The 14,475-nt window shown below is 40.6% G+C and overlaps 1 protein-coding gene across 5 annotated transcripts in view; it reads left to right on the top strand.

Moving 5' to 3' along the window:
- The window catches only part of daam2 (dishevelled associated activator of morphogenesis 2), a 104,983-nt gene extending 90,682 nt beyond the window's left edge, over window positions 1–14,301 (top strand). For all 5 annotated transcript variants that reach the window (XM_034222040.1, XM_034222036.1, XM_034222038.1 and 2 more), the window contains 7 exons: window positions 96–184; window positions 2,550–2,718; window positions 3,778–3,885; window positions 4,082–4,142; window positions 4,715–4,846; window positions 8,974–9,144; window positions 9,231–14,301. In XM_034222040.1, coding sequence (XP_034077931.1) covers window positions 96–184; window positions 2,550–2,718; window positions 3,778–3,885; window positions 4,082–4,142; window positions 4,715–4,846; window positions 8,974–9,144; window positions 9,231–9,443 — 943 coding nt within the window. In that variant the 3' untranslated portion in view covers window positions 9,444–14,301. The remainder of the gene's footprint in view (window positions 1–95; window positions 185–2,549; window positions 2,719–3,777; window positions 3,886–4,081; window positions 4,143–4,714; window positions 4,847–8,973; window positions 9,145–9,230) is intronic.
- Window positions 14,302–14,475: the final 174 nt, after the last annotated feature.

Genomic DNA, 14,475 nt, shown 5'->3' with positions numbered 1-14,475 from the left:
ACGATAAAAGGCCTGTGAAAACTGAGAGGGGGAGTTTTGTACGATTGGGTGATTTCAAGCTTTGAACTTACACTCCCCTTTGTTCCCCTCATCAGAATTGACCACTACCAGCAGAGACTACAGGCTCTGTTCTTTAAGAAGAAGTTTGCAGAGCGTCTAGGCGAAACCAAGCCTAAGGTTGAAGGTAAGGACAAACACCTCCTAGGACACTAAAAGGCTCAACTCTTAAGTGATTATATAGAGGATAATGGCGGCAATATTCTATATTGTTAACATTTGAACAAATACATCGATCATAATATCTATTTTATGCCAAAGCATACATCTTATACTGTATATCCCTGCCACAGAGCTGTGTTGTTGTACACAAACTAGTAAATGCCACGCCACTTAAAGAGGCACTTTTTTGCATTTTGGGGTTGTCCCTTTCCTGTAGTGTGTTATATAAATGTGTGTGCAAAGGCTATCCAATACATTGTACATGATCGGCTAAGGAGCGGTTCATCTCTTAAGCGGTTGACCAATCAAAACAGAGCCAGCCAGCTAACTAATCAGAGCAGACTTGGCTCTGGTTTCAGACAGAGGGTGAAAAGAGGGGCTGCAGCACAGGCAGTATGAGAAAAATAAGCTCTACCGTTAGATACGTACTTGCCCAAAGGATTGTCCTTACCAGAGTTCAAGACTTCAGACCAATCAGAACATAGTATTTGGGCGCTAATGGGTTAGTACACTTTTGTCTCAAGTCACTGTCCGAGAACAAAGCTACTAAAGAAACCCTCACCCTAAACAGAAATGGAGCAAGCTATAATCATTTTACAGAACATGCTTTGAGGGTGTGTCACATACACATGATTTTACACGTCTAGAAGCAAAAACATACACTGAAAATGTCAGCATCTTTGATCACTTTGAACTAATGCTATTCATCATGACATGAGAAAATCTTTCTCTGTTCTAAGTGTGCACATGTGTATGCATGGTGAGAGCGGTTGGCCAATTGTCCATTGGCCCAGGGTAGTTTTTCCCTTCCAGCCAGCTTCCAGGTTACCAAGGAGGCTGTTTTGGAAAGCTGGCCCATGTTGCGATGGCAAAGCCTTTCATAAACCGTTCACTTCAAAGACCCAGGAAAAAGGCATCCAATGAGGTCTATAGACTTGTGTGCTCATGGGTGTGTCACTACTGATCTGTCCTAAGGACTGTTTAAGTAAGCGATCATTGAAAAAAACTATTCTGCTGGCCTTAATGCCCTTTTCCTACTCTCACCCATCACATTATATTTTCCAGCAGTGTCTTATTTGCAGCGCTAAACATAGACTTTATTAAAGAAGGGAACTTCCTCACCACGACATCGCCCGTTGGTTGTTAGACTGCGGTTTTAATGATTTTGGCATTTTGAGAGGCACTGTTTTGTTGTTTTGGAACCAGAAGTGACCAGTACAACGGACTCTGGTGAATTTTACGATTAACCTTCATGAACTGAAAACCAATTGTAAAGGAGTTCAAGTTTTAAGATGAAAACACAGAAAACATTCAAACCACACAACAGTGTTCTAGCGATCGGTCAATCACAAGATGGCAACGCCCCGAAGCATACCCCCATTAATCGTCTATTTTACTCTTAATGGTACCACCATTTACAAAATTGACATCACGCCGTATTGAAGAAGACTATGGATTAAACCTATTAGGAAAATGTTGAGAATTGTTTTCCTAGCCTTCTATCAAATCTGACTTCTTTATGCAACTAGTAGGGTCGCCCCCTGCTGGACACCAGAGAGAAAGCAAGGCTCACACCCGAAGGTTGCCACTTGACTGTGGCTTGTTTGCCATTTATTTATTTTTTGACATCTATTACTGGAAAAGAAAGTGTGAGCAGAGGAAACAACCTGTGAGTTTTGAGTATTGAATCAAGCCTTAACAATCATTGTTATTGGATCCAAATGTTCCCAGACCACAATGTCCATCGATGCCCGTAATAAAGCCTCTATCCCCTTTTATTATTGGTGTTACTTTGTCATATAGTCTAGATGAGACTATATTTCCCTGGACCACCCAGCATGTTCAATTGAAGCATTTCATAAGACCGCCAGCAGAATCCTGTCAGCAGAGCCAGAAGAACGATTCCCATGCTGTATCACTGCAGAGTGAACTGTAACAATAACAATGTGGGCTCTGTTAATGCTTTTCACATTCACACTGAGGTTTCCTCTGCGGAGAGAGGGAACCACCTGCACTCTGCCAGACAAGTCTGTTCTCAGGGGGGACAGGAACAACCCCTTCCCCTCTGCTGTTTTATGGATGGATGGAGAGACTTGATGGGTTTCCCTACTCGGCTGCCCAGTTGTTGTGGGGAATATTGATCAATCATCATGAAGGATTACAAAAATGAAGGAAAGATGAGATGTGTGTGCATGGGGGCTGAGTAGAGAAGCAGAATGGAATAAGGCTAGTCTTATAATATAAGTGATGCACTAAGCAAAGTGCACACGTATCAATCACCGACTCTATGATCGCTCCAGCTGCTTCTCTCTCTATCCATCTTCCTCCAGCGATCCTGAATGCATCCAAGGAGGTGGTGCGGAGCAAGAAGCTGACTCAGATCCTGGAGGTTGTGCTGGCCTTCGGCAACTTCATGAACAAGGGCCAGAGAGGAAACGCCTACGGTTTCAAGGTCTCCAGCCTCAACAAGATCGCTGACACCAAGTCCAGCATAGACAGGTGATCGGGGGGGGGAGACTGTTGTGACTCAATTTTTCCAAAGAGAGATAAATGTCCTCTCAATTCCAGAGTTCCTTTATAAATGTGAAAAACAGAGACTGCTAGCAACTTATATAGCATGATACTTCTACTTTTGGTATACTTTTAAAACTTTTTATGTGCAAAATATGCATTATCAAATGGTAACATTTTGTTGATTTAAAATGAAAAAGAACTCAAAATAATTGCATGAAAAAAAAGTGTTTGCCTGTAGTGCCTCCGCTTCTCTAAACCACAGTTACTCAGCTGCAATTTCATACATTTCCTGTTTGTATCACCCAAAGCATTAGGGGAACTGTAGTACATACAGTAGTGCCCAAATTCCTGAAAATATAAGTACATTTTTGGCAATACTTTTAAAAAGGTCCCATCCAGCATACAGTATGCAGTCTCCGCAGCAAAGTAGGAGGGTTCGACTCCTGAGCCCACCAAACATGTCATGTCCTCCCCTTTCAACTCTAATAAAGGCAATCTCTGGCCAGAAAAAAAACAACTCCCATCAATATGGTCAATATAGTAAGAAAATATCAATTTGCATTTTTCTTTGTAAAAGCGTTGTATAGCATTTCAACTATTTGCATCCCAGATAGTGGTATTACATTCCATTTCATGTAGCTGACGCTTTTATCCAAAGCGACTTGAAATAAGTGCAATAAACGATAAAGATTCAAACTCAGAGCAACAAGAAAAGTGCTGACATATTCTCTCCAAACAAGACAGACCATTGTAAGTGCTGGTGCACAAATCAAACTCTTCAGCTGCTAACTTTTTTAATTTTCATGGCCAAGGTACAAGTACAACAGGTGGGTTTATCTAAGGTTATCCAAGCGACTTCACTGGAAATTTCAATATATCGCAATCCTAGTGAATGTCACTTAAATGAATAACAAAGTGTTAAAACAGCCAAGGATTCAAAGGGTTAAATAAGAGTATTAAAGGTGATACTTTAACTCGACAAGAAGAAGTGTTTCCTCGATTACTTTGGTTAAAAACCTTTTGTCTTCACTTCTGTCTCTACAGGAACATCACCATGCTGCACTACCTGATCATGATCATGGAGAAGAACTACAATGACACGCTGCACATCCAGAACGACCTCTGCAGTGTACCCGAGGCTGCCAAAGTCAAGTGAGTGCACAAGTATTTACAGTGGGGGAGGGAGATAGTCCTACATGCATGTGTTATATAATATAAAAAGTATTTTCTAATTTTACTTGTGAAAAAGTCACTGAAAATGTAAATAAGGTCCCAAGTTGCACGCCAAAACTAGTCAGGGAGTGCAGTACAAGACATGTTCCTTCATGTTTTTTTTCTCCTTGACTAGTTTGTCGGAGTTGGAAAAAGAGGTTCACAATATCAGAAGTGGACTGAAGGCTCTAGAGGCGGTGAGTTGTTGTGCGTTTGTGTCACGTTCCCTCCCGTTGGTTCTACTCCTGTCTGTAATTATGTGTTGGAGCAGGGCAGAGATGGACAGCAGGGTGAAGTGTTGGTCATTTTCCACACCGACAAGAAATGGAACATTTGTAGCAGCACACAGAAACACGGATGTACAACACATGCACCCGCACAGGAGGGCACATAAAAGAGTCACACGTCACAGAGATGGAAAAACAGTGATTTTTTAATGTGAAACTCCATTATTCAATGTTAGAACTGGTTTTAATCACCGGGTCGGCTTGTTTTGAAGAGGAGGACACCTGCGGAAAATCCAGCTCCTTGTAAAAGAGTCCTAAGCGATGAACAATGAAGGAATCCTAACCGGCTACTTACTGCAAACTCCCACGGGACTTCACGATGGCATCAAACTGTCATTGTTCTTGTTTTGAGACCCCTATGAAATAGATGTGGTCTTCTGTCCCCGTCTTCCTTTTCCCGACTTAAAGCACACAATTACCTCATGATTTTACCATCGTTGGCTTTTTAAATCACGTATCTCTTGTCTTGTTCTCCCCTGCAGGAGCTGCTCTACCAGCAGAGCAGGACGAGGGAACGTGGGGACAAGTTTGTGGCTGTGATCGGAGACTTCATCACCGTCGCTGGCTTCAGCTTTTCTGAACTGGAGGACCAGCTGAGCGAAGCCAAGGACAAGGTAACTGCATAACCTTTATGTAGTGGACAGACAGAGGAGGAGTGAGCAAAGATACTAAAGAGAGAACCCCACCTCTTTGCATCCCTCTGTGTCCTTTGTAGACAGACGTGAGCAGCGCCTGGGAAACAAGCAGTTACAAAAGATTACTCTTCATCTTGTTTCGTTCTAATTCTGCACTCCTTCTTAGTGCAACAAATGGCCTTTTGAATCCTACTGGCTCATGCATTGATGTTTGTATTCAATGGTGTAAGCTACAGCTATCAGTGGGACTGTGGGAATCCCCAAATACAGTGTTTAAAACATCTATTTAAACATTTGATTTAATAAAAAAGGCCTTGGGTACTGTTAGCATCCAGGTGCCGACTCATTGGAAGATTTGAACCTCTTACCTTGTTTGCTATGAGGTTCATGAGAGTTTGAATGAAGACAGGAGGAAGGGCTCGAGAGGGTTGAACAGAGCCTCCCCTCAACTTAATTATTTGTTCAAGGAGGAGGTTAAAATATTGGAGGGAAAGTGGGGAAGTTTGAACGTCATGGGGAAGGAACGGGAGGAGCAGGACACCGGTGACTACTGTAAAACAAAAGGACCTGTGTTCATGGGACCAGACTCTAAACACACTGTGTGTGTGTGTGTGTGTGTGTGTGTGTGTGTGTGTGTGTGGTGTGTGTGTGTGTGTGTGTGGTGTGTGTGTGTGGTGTGTGTGGTGTGTGTGTGTGTGTGTGTGTGTGTGTGTGTGTGTGTGTGTGTGTGTGTGTGTTGTGTGTGTGTGTGTGTGTGTGTGTGTGTGTGTGTGTGTGTGTGTGTGTGTGTGTGTGTGTGTGTGTGTGTGTGTGTGTGTGTGTGTGTGTGTGTGTGTGTGTGTGTGTGTGTGTGTGTGTGTGTGTGTGGTGTGTGTGTTTGTGTGTGTGTGTGTGTGTGTGTGGTGTGTGTGTGTGTGTGTGTGTGTGGCGGCTCAAGAAAGTAGAGGAGAATGATAAACAGTAAAGCTCCATGGCAACAAATGTATCTCGCCAGACATTACTACACACATTACAAGGGATTACAGCTGTCCAAGGTCATGTGGGTTTTTGGGACAGGGGTTTTTCTCTTATCCTGAGAGATTGCTCGGGTTTATCCTTAAAACACCCACACAGAGACATGTTCACAGACAATGAAAGATCCAGCATGAGAAAAACAGCTTAGGTTTACAATTGTAATTGCTGACTGATTTGAACGTGTGCTGGATTATTAATAACATAGCAGTGATGTCACCTGAAGAAGGGGCTAGATGTAAAGAAGATCACTAAGCTTATCCCATGGATGTGTGGAGGACGAGACATCGGCACCACATTTTCTAGCAATACATAAAAAGAGTTTTAAGCTTAATTTTAAACTAGAGATGTCACACTGAAAACGGTTGAGAAATGATTTGATTTGTGGAAGTCTATGGGAGTTGTATAGGCCAAACATGCAAAACTGCTGTGACATTTTAAAGTCTGTATTTTGATTTGACCTCCAATAGCATCAGGTTTTCAACCCTGTGACAAACAAATGGGGTTTGTTTCGGCGTGCTAATGGCATGAATGGATCAAAGAAAGCTATTATACACAGTTGAAGATCTTTTACACAGGTGCATCTACTAAAACTCTGCAGAATTCCCACATAGGCAATCATTTGTTCATATTTTTATTTCTAGCTCAGCATCAATCTCCAAATTAAATAAATCCCACTTTCAGTAGCAGCTGCTCATCCATAATACTTTAACTGTTACTCCATCGCCAGATACATTTTTCTTCCTTTACCTAATAAGTTGGCTCAGCGTCGCTGGCAGACATCGCCGTCTTCCAGCTCCAGAAAAAAGGTCTTTGTGCTGGATAAAGACATTTGATTTTCAGTTCAGTTTGTTTATAGATGCAGTTGAGTTCATTAGGTTGATACGGTGGCCAACAGGTGCAAACGCACTTCAGCGGCCCAAAGCACCTACATTAGAAGAAACGCGCTACAGTTTAAAAAACAATGCAAATATATAGAAAACACAAATGTGCCAATGGACATGTAACTTAAGAAACATCTTCTTGAACTAATGCGCAGCATTTAGAAAAAGTTCACCATCTTGACGAAACATGCGTTTACTAAATGCACTGCATAAACAAAACGCTGCCAATACAACATTCTGCTAAAGAAAACGCTGCACAAAACACAACCGAAATGTCACTGTTGGTAGAGTTTCATAAATCGTAAGTGTTTTGACAGTATATTTGAAATCACTATGTTAGCTACATTAGCTAGCAAGCTTACAGCAGATTTCTATAGCAAGATGACATGCAGAGCAGTCACAATACCACCATATAATCAGTGAATTTAAGCAGAGGTTGACTACATTTTTTAAAGTGATAACAAATAAATGATGTGATAACCAGAGCCAGTATGAATCAGCCTTTTAAAATAACAACTTTGAATCTAAATGCTCAACCAGGTGTTCAATGAACATCCACTGATACAAATACACGCACAAACAGCAGGGATGTATTAAATCCTCTATGAAGAAGCCAAACATAGTGTGTGTGTGTGTGTGTGTGTGTGTGTGTGTGTGTGTGTTGTGTGTGTGTGTGTGTGTGTGTGGTGTGTTGTGTGTATGTGTGTGTGTGTGTGTGTGTGTGTGTGTGTGTGTGTGTGTGTGTGTGTGTGTGTCGTGTGTGTGTGTGTGTGTGTGTGTGTGTGTGTGTGTACATGTGTGTATAATTACAGAAGGTAGAGGGATGATGGTTTCCATGGTGAACAGCCCATAATGACAGGATATTTTTTTGCATCCTCAGACTAGAGCAAACCCCAACTCCTTTGTATCACAACACTAGAACCACACACAGTGTGCTGTAAACACGATTGACATTTTACTTTACTGTAACATTCAGAAAGAATAGAACTGAGCAGGAGGGACTTCTGCTCGCTAACCAAAACAATATGTTGACGCAATTAAAGCAAGACAACACATACAAAAACATTTCATGCATTGGTTAATTTGAAAAGTCTGGGATATTTTGCATCCAAAATGTCTTCATCAGATTAGGGGGAAATCAGGAAATACATTATTTTCCGTTTGTAGATTTCTCCCGTATTCACCAAAAGTTGGCAAAAGATACACATTTGCATTTCTGCTTAACATTTTAGAAAAGTTTTAATACAAAGAAATCTAAACTTCCAAGCTGCACCAATTAATAGTTTAGTATAGTTTAAAGTTGGAGGATATCGCCCGGATCTTGCTGTGTTTCCTGCTGTATACCACTGTACAAAGCATGTGTGTGTAGAAATGTCAAGTAGGTTTGGCTGCAGGCATGGTCCTGGCCAGGGGCGGCGGGTACTGTAGGCTAGGGAAGGCTAAGCCTTCCCAAATATTTGTGTCACTGCATCCTGGTCAAATTAAAATATAATGTATAATGTTTGTGTCTTTGACATTAGCGCTGCTATGCAGCCACCAGTGCCCTGTACTACGAAACCAGTTGGTGCAGTGATGACTTATTTTGTTGGCCGACCTGCAAGTTAGCTTCGCAAGGGCTCCCTTAATAAAAAGCAACAGAATTTCCCTATTGGATTTGGATATATTGTTTAAAAATAGGCTATGTTAACAACACACGTTTATGATACCTAACACATTTTGTTCAGCAGGATAATCTCCACATATTAAAACCATGTTTTAAGCATAAATGCAATCGTCAGAATTTAAAAGCTAACAGGCTATAAATGAACTACAAAACCGTTGCATAGTTGCGCATCACCACCGCTAAGCTAAAGGCCGATCCGTGTTGGCGTGTTGACCTTGAGTATTCTCATTTAGTCACTTGTTAGCAACCGTCGTTTTTATATGACACATAAAGGCTTTGGATATTTACAAGTGGACTATTCACTGACGTATTTCATGTTGTTGAACGAAACGTGAACATCTCGTAATCTTTTGTTAACCACAGACCTTATTTCAGGCTTCTAACCACAAACATGTCAACAAATTATGACTCTGATACCAGAGAACCGGAAGTGGTAAAATGCTAAATATTTTTCTGGGTTTCAGGACTCATTACTGCACCACTCTCTTGGCCAAATGTTTAATCACTTCTAAACGAATTGTAAAAATACAATACATGTCTCTGTGCAGTTTACCAAATCTCTGAAGCACTTTGGGGAGGAAGAAGGGAGGATGCAGCCCGATGAGTTCTTCGGGATCTTTGACACCTTCTTACAGTCGTTCAGCGAGGCACGGCAGGACCTGGAGAACATGCAGCGCCGTAAAGATGAGGAGGAGAGGAGGGCACGAATGGAGGCCATGGTGACACGCACATTCAGAGAATAAACCCTGAGACACCAATATACAAAACAAAAATAATGTGTCTAACTTCCGGTTTCCATTTTCAGCTCAAGGAGCAGAGGGAGCGGGAGCGTCGGGCCAAGAAGAGCGGCGCTTCAGACGAGGTCGGCGGGGAGTTTGACGACCTGGTGTCGGCACTGCGCTCCGGTGAGGTCTTCGACAAGGACCTGAACAAATTCAAGCGGAACCGCAAGCGCTCCGTCAACCAGCTGGTGGAGGGCGGGGGGCGCGAACGAGCAGTCACTAAGGTCAATTACTAGGTCGGGAAAAAGGAAGGACAAAAAAAGAAAACACTAGACACGTAAATACTGCCGTGGTGTAGATCTCTTAACACCTTTAGTCCAGGTCCTGGAATAGCGACCATAGACATTGGAGAGGATGTAAGTAACGGCTGGACTGGACATGTATGGAGAGCCACGCCATTTTGAAGGACGCATCACCCTCCTCTGATTGGTCTCCTACAGCTATTCCTAACTGTTTGTCCTGGGCGTTGTATTTTGATCTAATGGATGGACAGACAGACCACTGTGACACATAATCCCGCCATCTTTTGACCTTATCCTCTTAACACTGTGCTCAAGCTTCCAGCTCTCTACCACTCCCTGTTTTTCACTGCTCATTTCCCCTCTCCTCGGTGATAGAGCGGCCCTATCTTTTTACTCACTGGCTCCAAAAAACACATGGGACTTTGGGATCAGCCAGTCACATTGTACATAGACTTTAGGGCCAAGAGAAAGCATGGGAAAAAGAAAGTGGGAACAGGGAAGTAAGCCATAACCTTCACAGTCATGGTTACTTCAAGTGTCCCGCGGAAAGTGTTATATCCACAGAATGGATGGGTGTTCTTAAAACTTCCTTCACTGGAAAGAGGGGCTTGTATTCGGTAAATCCCAGAATGCTTTGTAGGCTTCTGAAAGATTTCATCCCAGCAGCCTCCTCCAGCACACAGCTTTCCCAGGAAGGACGTACGTACATCCCAAGCTTCGACTTTAAGAGGATACTCTGTTCAAGGAAAAACTAAAAAGTGATGACTGTGCCACAAGGGTCAATCCTCACCTACACTCCTAACTGTTTTTGACATTGTTCTGGCATTAACCCGTGCCAAAGCAAAACAAATGTACATGTATTAATAGAAAACATACTGCAATTAGGCGTTGATATATATTTATATTTAGATGCAGACAAGCTAATTGCAAAGATGTAGAGGTTTTTTTTATGTTTTCATGGCATTTTGGGGTTTTGTACACGCAATGCATTATTTGTTGGTGTTGCAAGTTCACATTGCTGTTAAAGTGAATTTCTATACATTTTGCGCTTTATGTAAAAAAAAAGATAATTGCTTGTCCTTTTCACACCTGTATGTCTTGTTTGCACTGTAGCTTTTCTGACCAACTTTACACTCCATGAGCCGATCTACAGGGTCCTCTCTGTACTTCAATTACCTTCCCCTAGAACAAAGATGATGAAGGAATGCCATGTATGAATTTAGATCTGCAGTTTAGGGTTTCTTAAGTTAAACTAGTGCTTGATCACTGGGTTAGTACGGAGGCCAACAAAGCTGGAATTGCCATTTTTGTTTTCTGATGCGTTCTCGTGAAATCACAAGTTACATTTTTCGCCATATCGAGAAAAAACAAGCTTTGCTATCTCCAGATAATCAACCCGTTATCACAAGAAAATTAAACGTTATTTTACTTTAAAATGTATGTTTATGGGATCAGGAGTACAATACATATATGACGACGCGACAATGAAAGCAACTGATTTAAGCTTACAAAGTCAGATCATGGAATACCTAATATTAATGGACGCATCAGATTGTGGTTCAATCAAACTGAAAACGGAGTTGTGTCTTTTTGAAAGACATAATATTCACATAACCCATAGTCATATCAGGAGAGGACCAATACAAAAGTAGTTACTTTTCAGTTTTAAATCATCTGTGACCAAAGGCTAAAACCATGTGTGAACAAGACACTCCTTTTTTTTAAATTACATAATTATTGTGAGATTCTGAAAAACTTGTGATCTTATTATCTCAACAAATCCGCCTTTGTTCTCCTGGGAATTGACCTACAGTAATCAGTTATCCCGAGAAAACTAGCTTGTGTCTTGTGGCATGAGACGCCATTACAAAAAGAATAGCCCTTCTGGTCCTTCGTACAGTTACTTGGTTTAAGGCTTATAATGCAGTATTTATGTGGATTTTTATTTAAATTGGCATAGTAATGTCAGATAAACCATTTGATCAGTCTACAACGTAAGTCAGGGTACAACAAAGCACTTCTAGCGCCTCAGAGAGCGTCATAGAAAACAATCCTTACTTCCATCTTTCCTTCCATCTTCTCTCAGATGTTTCAGTCCCTGTTACTATGGGCAACATGTTGCCAAACAAGAGTCCACATCCTGTTGCCAACCTAGGTCTCTTTTCTTTAAGTTGTTACCGTATTCATTCTTTTATTATTTGTATATGCATTTCTAAATTGTTAATATGGAAGATGATTAGGGCCACAAGTGTTTTCAGAGAATATAGTGAGAAATGTGGAGAAAAAAGTCAGAATTGAGAATTCAGATTTTTCAGAGCTCAAAGAAAAAATAAATCACTTTTGGTAAGATCCAAAAATACATTCACATGTGGCCCTCATCCTCCTCCGTAGATGGCAGTAGGCATGGCAGTAGGCATGGCTGCAACCCATTTGAGTTATTCCATCTGCATTGCATGGTTACTGCAGCACAGCGTAGGGCTTTGTGTAATGTCCAACGGTACATTGGGAAAATTGGACTTGGTCTTCTTTGGAGATGATAAAAAGATAAAGGACACATCCCGTATTTAATTTTCCTCTGTTTGGCATGTGTCCTTATTATGGTAAGATCCCGGAGCTGTTGCGCCAAAGCATTTGCACAATAGCTCCAGGATCAGTTGGAAAGGGGTTGTATTTACATGGTTGTTCTCATAGTTACAGTTAAACACAAATAGCTCATATTGAAGATCCTTTGTATCACTTTAAATAAGAAACTATTTAATTGCACTTGTCTCAATAAGCACTTTGTGTATTAACAGTAGTGTTAAAATACACAAAAAAAGACATTTCCAATGAATTATTGAGCATCTATATATAGAGCTATCCCAGTTTTGTCTCTCATTCATTTTGCCAGCTTTTCTGTTTTGTTTTTATTTTCACCTTGAAGTGCCTCTCACCTGTTTTCACACATGTACCATTCCTATCATTGTGTTTTAGTGCTTGTGGCTTTCCAAAATAATACAGTGTTTGCTAGCCGACAGTTGGAATCGGACTAATTGGCGCCATCTTGTGGCCTCAGATGTGCACTTTCATGTTCCACCTGACGTCTCAAACATCAAATAGCAGCTCTCCAAAGTGATAACATTATGCGACTCTTCTGAAGAGTATAAGGGCCAGGCATTAGTCAGCAGGACATTATTTGTATTTGTCTTGCCTTTAGAGAATAAAATCGAACATTGCGTAGGTGCAAATTAGTTGAGTAGATTTATTCTGACAAGTTTAACCTTCTTTAATTTTGACTCCATTCTCAACAACTTGATCCTAAATATTTCAAAACTATTCTCTGTATTTTGACTCTATTCTCAACTTAATTCTTAAAAACAACATGGATTATTTCCACCTTTTACCTGGCCTTAATACTCTTCCATAGGCAATTGTTCCAAGCTCTAGGCTTAAGCTCACCAAAGTTCCCTCTATTAAAGTCCGGCAGGTGTACTACACTATGGCTGCCATGTGATTAGAGATGTTCGACATACTACCTGTAGAGAGAAATCCCTTTTTCCTTAAACGTTTATTTATTCCATCCTGTATCAGTCACATTGCAGAGAAACCTACTCCTACCATGTCCTTTGGTTTTTTTTACAGAGTGATGCTATTATGAGGTTAAAGGACAAAGAGAGAGCAGAGAGGATCTTTAAGTTCCTTTGTCCCACACTTTAGAGGATAACCAGAAATCCAAATAGAATAAAATCAGACACTTTGAAAAGTCCTAAGGGGAAAATGACATATGGTTGCTTATTCTCTAACCAGCATCTCATGTATATTTGAGCTACTCGATTTCTTAACCTCTGCTCTTTTGTCTTTCCAGTAAACCAGGGTTGGTATATCAGACTTTGGCAGCCCCTTTAAACTCTTAATCCAGAGCTTTAACACGTTTTGTAGTGCAGACTATTTACTGAGGGGTATTGTAATATTTTCAGTATTATTAGGATTATGTTGTTACATGCTTGGATGTTTATTCGGCCATTGACTGGCTGATTTCGGAGTGTACAGATGGAAAAGGAATGAAATTAGTAGCTTGTTCAATGCACTTTTGTCAGGGGACATTTTAATTTGCAGCACTAATTTGAGGACTTAGAGCCCTTTTTTAAATATGAGAGGGGTGCAACGAAAGAGTGGTGCAAAAAAGCATGGTGTGAAGAAGAGAAAAGGGGCAAGTGAGGTTTGGACTCCGCTGCATTAACAGAGTTTTTAACCCCCACCAGTCTGGGTCACCTGTAAAAATAAAAGTGTGTTTCTGACACCGCCACATTTCTGTCAAATCATGCACTTGGCGTTGACCTGCATGCCTAAAGAAGGGTGCACAAAGTGTGATGTGTTGACTTTATTAGAATATTGCTTGCAATATGATACACACCTGTTACACAACAATTTGTACTGCCTGAGAAAAATGCACCCAGTTTCAGATGTTGTATGATTGTGAGCAGTCAGTATTTTTAAGGTTGGAAAGAAAAGGTATCCTCCACCGAAAGATGTACAGAAGTGGAAAAAGCATTTTGTACACCATTCTTGATGTTTGAGATAAGGTAATAAAAAAATAATTAAAACATTGAGGAATGTTCAATTTTCCTGTAAATCGTACCGCTATTTATTTGCCTTATTTAGTTTGCTATATTTTGTATGTCCACACAACATTACGACAAAATTGTTATATTAAAAATATGAATAATTAAACTGTGGTCCGTGTATAGTTTTAAGACATAAGGATGACGTATGAGAATTATTTTATTTTCTCTTCCATTTCTATTATTTTCGTTTTGTTTTTTTGTTACCCTGGTCCTTTTGTAGGGTTACAATAAACCTTTGTCCCTTGCAACTGATTGTGAGAATGATTTCTACATGCTTACACTGTTTAGTTCAATATGAATGTGTCATGCTCCAAAGTTGTGCAATAATTTACAATAGTTCTGTTGTTATGAGTCTATTCATTTCCCGTTGACAGGAATTATTCTACAACCATTTAAAATATTTTGAAATACTTTAATATTTT

This window comes from Gymnodraco acuticeps, unplaced genomic scaffold (assembly GCF_902827175.1).
Source record: "Gymnodraco acuticeps unplaced genomic scaffold, fGymAcu1.1, whole genome shotgun sequence".
Classification (NCBI taxonomy): domain Eukaryota; kingdom Metazoa; phylum Chordata; class Actinopteri; order Perciformes; family Bathydraconidae; genus Gymnodraco; species Gymnodraco acuticeps.
Note: the sequence above shows the minus strand (reverse complement) of the source record. Positions and strands in the feature narration are given on the sequence as shown.